This window comes from Oncorhynchus keta, chromosome 31 (genome assembly GCF_023373465.1).
Source record: "Oncorhynchus keta strain PuntledgeMale-10-30-2019 chromosome 31, Oket_V2, whole genome shotgun sequence".
In the NCBI taxonomy this organism is placed as follows: domain Eukaryota; kingdom Metazoa; phylum Chordata; class Actinopteri; order Salmoniformes; family Salmonidae; genus Oncorhynchus; species Oncorhynchus keta.
Genome location: NC_068451.1, coordinates 18,058,534 through 18,068,783, shown reverse-complemented (window position 1 = coordinate 18,068,783; position 10,250 = coordinate 18,058,534). Strand labels below are relative to the sequence as shown.

General features: G+C 41.0%; 1 protein-coding gene across 1 annotated transcript; it reads left to right on the top strand.

The window, feature by feature from the left end:
- Positions 1-676: 676 nt before the first annotated feature.
- LOC118364582 (RWD domain-containing protein 1-like) lies at positions 677-10,155 on the top strand. The gene is made up of 6 exons (XM_035746249.2): positions 677-855; positions 1,279-1,344; positions 1,532-1,662; positions 5,422-5,704; positions 8,650-8,712; positions 8,864-10,155. Exons 1-6 carry the CDS (start codon positions 783-785, stop codon positions 8,974-8,976), a joined length of 729 nt encoding a protein of 242 aa, XP_035602142.1. The 5' UTR covers positions 677-782; the 3' UTR covers positions 8,977-10,155.
- Positions 10,156-10,250: the final 95 nt, after the last annotated feature.

Below are 10,250 nucleotides of genomic sequence, written 5' to 3'. Positions count from 1 at the left end.
ATAAAACGTTTCATACTTGATACCGAACTAATAATACTAATGAGTAGATAATAACCTAAGAGATTTGAATGGAAAATGTATCCGTATCTAACAAATATAATTGCATAAATAGCCATTCGATGAGTAAACTTTATCAAACCAACCTTCTGCGACTCAAGAGTGCGAACTAAAAAGGATTGCCGATGTAGTCGATCAACAGCGGGCCCACAGACAGATATTTCAGTGGATGTATAAATGTGAAGCATCCGGTTGACGTTTCCACTCACTACCAAATATGGTAGTGAGAGGAAACCCACTGGCGCGCAGTGGGAGAAGATGTAACGAGATGGATTTTGGCCGAAATTCTGCAAATCTTCTCATCAAATAAACATTTGATCTCAATATAGTTTTCTGTTCCCAAAACTAGAATATATTATGAACAGAACAGACTAAGTCTTGTAGACTCCGCCATTTGCAAACGTTTTACAAAATCACGCTGTTTAGGAGTGCAACGTCGAATTGAGTTATTGCACACGAGTACTTCACAGGGTAGGCGTTCCCTAACGGAAATATGCTAAATATAAACTAGAACGCGCCAATAGGATAGCGCTAGCGCTTGCTTGGCTCTGCCCGCCTCCTTGCTTGTTCTGCCCACTATGACTATTTTGTTCCCATTGGAAATGACAAGCTAAGGTTTATCTTGGTTATATAAAAGTCTTTGGTGGGCCCTTCTTTGAGCACGCACACGTCTGTGCCCGGTTGGTTAACTTTGCTAGCTCATTGATGGACCATAGTAGAAGAAAATGACAGATTACGCTGAGGAGCAGCGAAACGAGCTGGAAGCAATAGAGTCAATTTACCCGGACTCGTTTACAGGTTAGTTTTCTACGAGTCTGTCTCGGTTGGTTTCCAAGCTGGCAAACGCTAGCTAGCCAGGTGGCTAACGCAGGTTAGCAGTGTGGTGCCAATTTAGCTGGCTAACTAGTTAGCAACCCAACAACCCTCAATATCTAGGATAAATTGTTTTAGCTAACGATCACATAATGAAACGCCCTCGATCACCACACACTCAAAGTTAGTCAGTGCCACTGTCCTCTTTAGCTAGCTAAACAAACTCAACTGCACTTACAGTGCCATACAGTTAGTCAGGCTCTCCAGCAGGTGAGTTGATCATAGTCAACATCTTCCACTTTTCAATAGCGAAATTATTTTAGAGCAACGTTTTGATTTTTTATCAATTTGCATAACAATGATGTGACTGCTCTGCTGACTTTCATATTTGTTTTGGCCCTCCTGTAGTGCTATCAGAGGTTCCCACCAGCTTCACCATCACTGTGACCTCGGACGCAGGGGAAAACGATGAAAGTAACCTAACCTATCACTCTCTTGCCCGAGTCTTGTGTAGATCTGTTCAGTTACACTAGCCTGGTCCCATATGACATGACTTGTCAGTCGAGTTGGCTAAAGCACTTACGGATCTGGGACCAGGCTAGGGTTCTACTACATTTATTGTTTGTTTATTTGTTAACCTAATGCCTCTGTGTTATTGTAGCGATTGAAGTGACTCTACAGTTCACCTATGTGGAGAAGTATCCCGATGAGGTGCCGCTGTGGGAGATATACTCCCAGGAGAACCTGGAGGATTCAGACGCAGAGGGCATCCTCACCTTACTGCAGCAGCAGGTCTGTTACACGCATGTGCACACACTCACTTATAGGGCTGTTACGGTGACTGTATTACCGAGTCATGATGGCAGTCAAATTCCATGTGACAGTTTAGTCACTGTAATTAGACTTCTCCAAGCTCTGATGCTGCTCATGGTCATTAGTAGCCTACCAAACTTGCTAACTGCCTGGTACTCCGCACTCTATTGTCCCTCAAATCACTGACATCAACGCAAATGTAATTGGAAATCAAATCAAACACTTCATGAGAGCTGATGAGCGCAAAATTCCTATAGGCTATGCAATTGTGTGAAAAAACAGAGTAATGGCCTCTAATAAATAGAGGAGGATCCCATCAGCTTTCTATAGGCTAGACCTACTATATTTATTTCTCCATCTTCCTAATATTAAGCACATTGCTTCTCTTTAAAACAGGCGTATAGCCTACCTGGCTGGCATGAAAATGAACCACGGGAAGGACCCTATCCATTCGCTATTTAAGTGCAAAGATGACATATTTTTTCCCCCGCTGCCCCTGTTTCAAGACCGGTGCATGCATAATGGTCAATTTAAAAACAAATTTCACGCATATTATTTACTATATTTAAAGACTAAATTACATCAAGAATATTGTGATGGGTGACAATATTAGCCTATCACTTGTGAATGATGTGGTAAGATGGCGTCGAAGAGGATGGCTGTCGTTTTACATGCCGTAACCAATTGTGCTATTTTTTTTTTTATTTTTTTTTTTTGTAACTTTTTTATTTTTCAACTTATTTTGTACATTATGTTGCTGCTACCATCTCTTATGACCGAAAATAACTTCTGGACATGAGAACTGGGATTACTCACCACGAATTGGAAGAAGCTTTTTCCTTTAACGAGTTTGACGAGAAAGATACACTGCTCCCTTGGGAACAGGCCCAGATCCCCGTCATTTGAGTGAAGAAAAGGAGGAAAAGAGAACGCAGATCAGGCTGCCTTTTAAGAATCCGAAAGCGAGCGAGTGATCTCCCACTGCCATCAATTCTACTTGCTAACATGCAATCTTTGGAAAATAAAATGAATTACTTATGATTGTCCTACCAACGGGACATTAAGAACTGTAATATCTTATGTTTCACTCATGGCTGAACGACGACACGGGTAATATAGAACTGTAGGGAGTTTCAATGCATCGGCAGAACAAAGAAGCTATGTCTGGTAAGACGAGGGGTGGGGGTGTGTCTTTTTGTCAATTATAGCTGGTGGGCGATGTCTAATACTAAAGAAGTATTGCACCTAATCGAGGAATTGCACCTTAGTGTGGTCTACAACTTATCATATCTACCAATAGTGTATTGTAAGAGTGCATCTATATTATTCGTAGCTGTCAATTTGCCACCACAGACCGATGCTGGCATTAAGACCGCACTCAACCAACTCTAAGGCCATAAGCAAAACAAGAAAATGCTCACCCAGAAGTGGCGCTCCTAGTGTTCGGGGACTTTAATGCAGGCAAATTTAAATCAGTTTTGCCAAATATTTACCAGCATGTCACATGTGCAACTAGAGGGGGGAAAAACTCTAGACCACCTTTACTCCACACACAGAGATGCAAAAGATACAAAGCTCTTCCGCTATCCTCCATTTGGCAAATCTGACCATAATTATATCCTCCGGATTCCTGCTAACAAGCAATGCAGGAAGTAGCAGTGACGCGCACAATACAGAAGTGGTCAGATGACGCGGATGCTATGCTACGGGACTGTTTTGCTAGCACAGACTGGAATATGTTATGGGATTCATCAAATGGCATTGAGGAGTACACTACCTCAGTCAACAGCTTCATCAATAAGTACATCGACGATGGCGTCCCCACAGTGACCGTATGTACAGTTGAAGTCGGAAGTTTACATACACCTTAGCCAAATAGATTTAAACTCAGTTTTTCACAATTCCTGACATTCAATCATAGTAAAAAATCCCTGTCTCAGGTCAGTTAGGATCACCCCTTTATTTCAAGAATGTGAAATGTCAGAATAATATTAGTGATTTATTTCAGCTTTTATTTATTTCATCACATTCCCAGTGGGTTAGAAGTTTACATACACTCAATTAGTATTTGGTAGCATTGCCTTTTGAATTGTTTTACTTGGCTCAAACGTTTCGGGTGGCCTTCCACAAGCTTCCGACAATAAGTTGGGTGAATTTTGGCCCATTCCTCCTGACAGAGTCAGGCCTCTTTGCTAGCACACACCTTTTCAGTTCTGCCCACACATTTTCTATAGGGTTGAGGTCAGGGCTTTGTGATGACCACTCCAATACCTGACTTTGTTGTCCTTATGCCATTTTGCCACAACTTTGGAAGTATGCTTGGAGTCATTGTCAGTTTGGAAGACCCATTTATGACCAAGCTTTAACTTCCTGACTGATGTCTTGACATGTTGCTTCAATATATCCACATCATTTTATTTCCTCATGATGCCATTTATTTGCCAAGTGCACCAGTCCCTCCTGCAGTAAAAGCAACCTCACAACATGATGCTGCCACCCCTGTGCTTCACGGTTGGGATGGTGTTCTTTGGCTTGCATGCCTCCTCCTTTTTCCTCCAAACATAGCGATGGTCATTATGGCCAAACAGTTCTATTTTTGTTTCATCAGACCAGAGGACATTTCTCCAAAAAGTTTGATCTTTATCCCCATATGCAGTTGCAAACTGTAGTCTGGCATTTTTCTGGCAGGTTTGGAGCAGTGGCTTCTTCCTTGCTGAGCGGCCTTGCAGGTTATGTCGATATAGGACTGGTTTTACTGTGGATATAGATACTTTTGTACCTCTTTCCTCCAGCATCTTCACAAGGTCCTTTGCTGCTGTTCTGCACTTTTCGCACCAAAGTATGTTCATCTCTAGGAGACAGAACGCGTCTCCTTCCTGAGCGGGATGACGGCAGCGTGGTCCCATGGTGTTTATACTTGCGTACCATTGTTTGTACAGGTGAACGTGGTACCTTCAGGCGTTTGGACATTTCTCCCAGGGATGAACCAGACATTTGGAGGTCACAGAAGACATGGACTTTCTTTAGGGGCATCATTATGGCCACACAAAGGGGATGCAGCTGGGAAATTCAAGGCAAATTGTGAAAGAGATTGATGACGTGTTTACAGCCTGCACAAAAAAAACAAAGCAGAGCTCATGCCTTTAATGCAACTTTTTTCAAGTCATCTTTAGTCGCATCATGCAGCCTTAGAATGTATTAAAAAAATCTAAACATATCACAACTAAAGTGACATAAATAACCCTAAATTCAACATATAGGAGGACCTGTTTCTTTGTTAACCCCTCATCACAGAATAGCCACATGTGCACATTCCCTCAAATAGTTTGGAGAAAATACCCTTTCTATTTCATTCAGCTTTGTTTAATTGTATTCTTCATATTTTAAAATAATGCCACACAATTCTAAGCAAATGCTAAATGAACTAGTGTAGCCCACAGCCATATGGCATAGCCATTTTTCAAATGTAGATGTTTCAAGGGTCTGCGTCATTTGCTTGTAGGCTATGCGTGGAAGACGGGAGATGCTAAATGTTTGTTAACGGTCAATTTCCGCGAGACCGGCAGTCATTTGCTTTACAATCACTGGCTAACAGCCCTACTCACTCACGGTCTGATTCATCATTCTCGCCTTACTGCAGCTCTGTATGTATGTTTGTCCGTCAGTCTCTCTCCGTCTGTCTATTCAGCCTTACTCGGCAATGACAACCCGTACATCTGTGTTTTTAAATTTTTCTAGGCTGAGGAAAACCTTGGAATGGTGATGATATTCACCCTAGTTACAGCAGTTCAGGACAAACTGAACGAATTAGTCGACGAGATAAAAAACAGAAGAGAGGAAGAGAAGAGGCGAAAAGAGGAGGCAGCGGAAGAGGCTGAGAAGGTGCTCTTCCAAGGAACAGTGGTCACCATCGAGAACTTCCTGTCATGGAAAGCCAAGTTTGAGCTGGAGATGGCTGAGTTGAGGAGGAAACGGCAGAAAGAGGAGGAACAACAGCAGGCTGGAAAGATTAAACTCACAGGTATGTGTCTACCCCCCCAAACCCCTATTCATCCCCAGCCAAGAGCCATCTGGATTAGGGTTGAATGGCGGGAACCTGGTTACGGAGATTTACTGGGATTTACAGCCCAAAATCACTCCGTTTTCCCAGGATAAATAACTGCGAGACACTGATAAATATATTCAATTATTTATACGAACAGCTTGGCTTGAAATGGAACTGTTAAATTATATGCAATGTCTAAATGTGGCTTCTCTACGGCCTCTGTATGATAAATCATCTGTGCTCAGGGTGGGGACAGACTGCCCATTTTAGTATGGAGTACAGTTCACAATGCATGTAGACCTATCATTTCATCATGGTAACTTTTCTTCTAGTGACAGGTACATTTGCATAGTCTATGCTTCAGTAATATAAAGACCAAATAGATGTCTAATTTACCCATCTCCATCTGGCTTATTTATTTTTTTCAGGCTGTTTTAAAACAGCAGCCATCTCGAAAATCATTGCTTTAAATCAGTGCACTTTGTCAGTCTCTCTCTCCATCAACCTCATTCAAATTGCATCCAAAATAGATAATCCTGTTCTAGATGTCCTAGCCTACCTCTTTCAGGTAATAAATTCAATTCAGTATTAGCCTTATATTTAGCTAATTAATGATGGTTTATGCATAATAATCTTCTAACTTATAGCCTCGGTCTCTTGCGCAATCAGCACTCATCAGTGTGCCGCTAATTCTAATTCTAGTCCTGTATTATTCAAGGATGTCTTTAGAATGAAGATAATGCCAACTTTAACTGTTGAAAGTGAGGAAGGATTGAATCAACAAGAAGTAGGCTAATAACATTTGGGGAAATATTATGAAAGGTGTATATATGCGTCAGCCTACTAATTATACAAACAGACCCTATTATATTTCGATCAAATTCGCTAGCCTATACTTGTAACTTTTACTGAGCAGCACATGCGGCCTACAATGTATTTCAATGTATGGCTCATCAGGCTCAGGTAGCATCAGGCTTGAATTTTCAATCAAATCCAGACAGGCCTATTTATATGCTTTTGAATGGCACTTCCAGTTTTGGTGGGAAATACCTGGTTACCGGTAGAGAAATTATTTATTCTCAGGATGGAACATTTGGAAAATACCTGGGAAATATTAAACCCTAATCTGGATGCTACATCTCCGCCATCATGTACAGTCAAAACATGAACTCAAGTGCTTCAAGTTTCTGCATTTCTTTTATTTAACCAGGAGAAGTCCATTGAGTCTCTTTTAACAGGGAGACCTGGTCAAGAAAGCGGCAGCTGTCAATACAACATTACAAAATGTAAAACATACAATCAGCACAACACGATCCGGCCTACAGGAAACATTTACACTCCTCCTGAACATAGATACTTAATTACATGCCTCTAGTGCACAGTAGGAAAAGGTAGTCCTAACTTGGTAATGGCCCTGGGGACTTTAAGTAGCAACCATATTGAAGACCATGTCTGTAACTGTTAGTGGTGAAGGAGAACAGGCTAGAGGTAGAGGGAGTTTGCCCAGAAGGACTTTATAGAGGTTGACCGATTTTTATGATTTTTCAACGCCGATACAGATTATTGGACGACCAAAAAAGCCGCTACCGATTTAATCGGACGATTTAAAAAAATATATATTTTTTTTACTATTGATTTATTTGTAATAATGACAATTACAACAACACTGAATTAACACTTATTAACTTAATATAATACATCAATAAAATCAATTTAGCCTCAAATAAATAATGAAACATGTTCAATTTGGTTTAAATAATGCAAAAACAAAGTGTTGGAGAAGAAAGTAAAAGTCCAATATGTGCCATGTAAGAAAGATAACGTTTAAGTTCCTTGCTCAGAACATGAGAACATATGAAAGGTGGTGGTTCCTTTTAACATGAGTCTTCAATATTCTCAGGTAAGAAGTTTTAGGTTATAGTTATTCTAGGACTATTTCCCTCTATACCATTATTTCATCAACCTTTGACTATTGGATGTTCTTATAGGCACTTTAGTATTGCCAGTGTAACAGTATAGCTTCCTTCCCTCTCCTCGCTTTTCCCTGGGCTCGAACCAGGAACACAACGACAACAGCCACCCTCGAAGCAGCGTTACCCATGCAAAGCAAGGGAAACAACCACTCCAAGGCTCAGAGCGAGTGACGTTTGAAACGCTATTAGCACGCGCTAACTAGCAAGCCTTTTCACATTGGTTACACCCGCCTCATCTTGGGAGTTGAGAGGCTTGAAGTCATAAACAGCGCAATGCTTGACGCACAACGAAGAGCTGCTGGCAAAACGCACGAAAGTGCTGTTTGAATGAATGTTTACACGCCTGCTTCTGCCTACCACCGCTCAGTCAGGTACTTGTATGCTCAGTCAGATTATATGCAACGCAGGACACTCTAGATAATATCTAGTAATATCATCAACCATGTGTAGTTAACTAGTGATTATGATTGATTGTTTTTTATAAGATAAGTTTAATGCTAGCTAGCAACTTAACTTTGTTTACGGCATTCGCGTAACAGGCAGTCTCCTTGTGGAGTGCAACGAGAGAGAGGCAGGTCGTTATTGCGTTGGACTAGTTAAGTGGAAGGTTGCAAGATTGGGTCCCCGAGCTGACACGGTGGAAATCTGTCGTTCTGCCCCTGAACGAGGCAGTTAACCCACCATTCCTAGGCAGTCATTGAAAATAAGAATGTGTTAATTGACTTGCCTAGTTAAATAAAGGTATAAAAAAAATACTGATTTCCGATTGATATGAAAACTTGAAATCGGCCCTAATTAATCGGTCGACCTCTACTTTATATGAACACATACCAATGTAGCTGTCAGTGCATGTAAAGTGAGGTCCAGTCCACCATTTGAGACAAGGTTCTCAATGGTTGGTGAGCGTCTTGGCATTTGTACATGATTAACACTTTTTTTCTCTACCAGGAAAAAAGCTATTTGAGACCGATCACAATCTTGACACATCAGATATACAGTTCCTGGAAGATTGTAAGTATAGCGGAGTTATACAACTGTAGTGTGTGTGTGTGTGTGTGTGTGCGCGTTTGCCTCAGTATGTCTGAGGTAAGAGAAGTATGGTGATTAGCGAGGGGGATCTGTAAAAGGTTGTATAATGACTTTGCGCTTCCCTCCCGTTCAGCTGGAAACAGTGTTGAAGTGGACGAGTCCCTCTTCCAGGACCTTGAGGAACTTGACCTGGATGAAGAAGACCCTGACTTTGACCCTCTGGCACTGGGCAGTGATGAGGACTGAACTAGGAAGAAGAGAAAGATGCCATGGGCGTGTTCCAGGCAGACATGTTTTCAAATACTATTTATAATCTTTAAAATACGTTGAGCATTTGCTCTAGCCTGCCTGGGGTGCCAGATGAATGGGGATTGCAGTGTCTTGACTATTTTATTGGTTCCATTGCGCCTGGCAAGCTCAATCAAGCCCAGAAGAAAGCATTTGAAATTATTTGAAATAGTATTTGAAACCAGGTCCGGTCCCAGATCATCTTTATTGCAGTCACGTTGTGCCGCACAGATTCAGATCACCCAATGCCTGTGGAAGTGTTTTGCATCTCAGGAATGACATCAATGAGATATAGAATTCTTCTGAGATGCGTAGCACGACTAGTATTTACGACTTTGAACGCAACCGATACTAACAGGAGGGAATCATCACAGGAAGGGGAGTCACCGTATCTGACCAAGCACAGAGAAGACAACCAATAACACCCACATTTGTTCTAATCGTGAACTATAACTTCAGTTGACTGTAAACACAGAATCACCTCAAGGCATTTATACACCCTTGTCAACGAGTTGATTTATACCCGGATGCCATTAAAGATGCACTATGCAGAAATCTCTTCACCATTTCCTGGTCACAAATATTCTAGTTTGCTTAATTTCAGTTTGACAGAACAAGTATAATGTAGAGAATCATTGTACCATCTAAACCTCTGTGATATGTCTTTTCCATAAACAAAAATCTGTTTGAAGCTGGTGTACAAAACAAAAGATAAACCGGTAGCATAGAAATAGCTCACATAGAACAGATCTACTGCTTCTTAGACTTGCTTTCAATGTGAATGAAAGATCCATAACTAGCATTTGTGAATTTTGTGTTAAGTACTTTTCTTGGATGTGGGGGACTAAGGACTTTACATTGCCATCTAGATAATCTGAATGTGGAAAAATAGAGAATAAGTGCTTGCCGGCTTGGAATTCACAAGGCAGTTGTAGAAACCCTGACTGACCCACAGAGGGCAGCAGCACATTTTGTTACAGAACAACCTTCAAAAGACACTGGTTGAATTCACTGTTTATTTATTCTATCACCATATAGCTAAAATGAGTCAAGACAATTGCTTTTAAAAATAGATATTTCAATTATTAACTTTATGAATACGTTTTTTATACACATTAAAAACCGACTGAAACTGTGGGTACAGCGCATGAGAAGTTACTGTACACTTGCAAAACTATTTTTCCCTCTGTAAAATAGATAACTTAATATACATTTTGGATTGATGGCTACGA

Bases quoted from the DNA above. Each gene is read 5' to 3' on its own strand.
- LOC118364582 (XM_035746249.2), top strand. From the start codon at position 783: ATGACAGATTACGCTGAGGAGCAGCGAAACGAGCTGGAAGCAATAGAG. The intron at 856-1,278 runs GTTAGTTTTCTA...GCCCTCCTGTAG, and splicing joins TTACCCGGACTCGTTTACAG to TGCTATCAGAGGTTCCCACC. The intron at 1,345-1,531 runs GTAACCTAACCT...GTGTTATTGTAG, and splicing joins CGCAGGGGAAAACGATGAAA to CGATTGAAGTGACTCTACAG.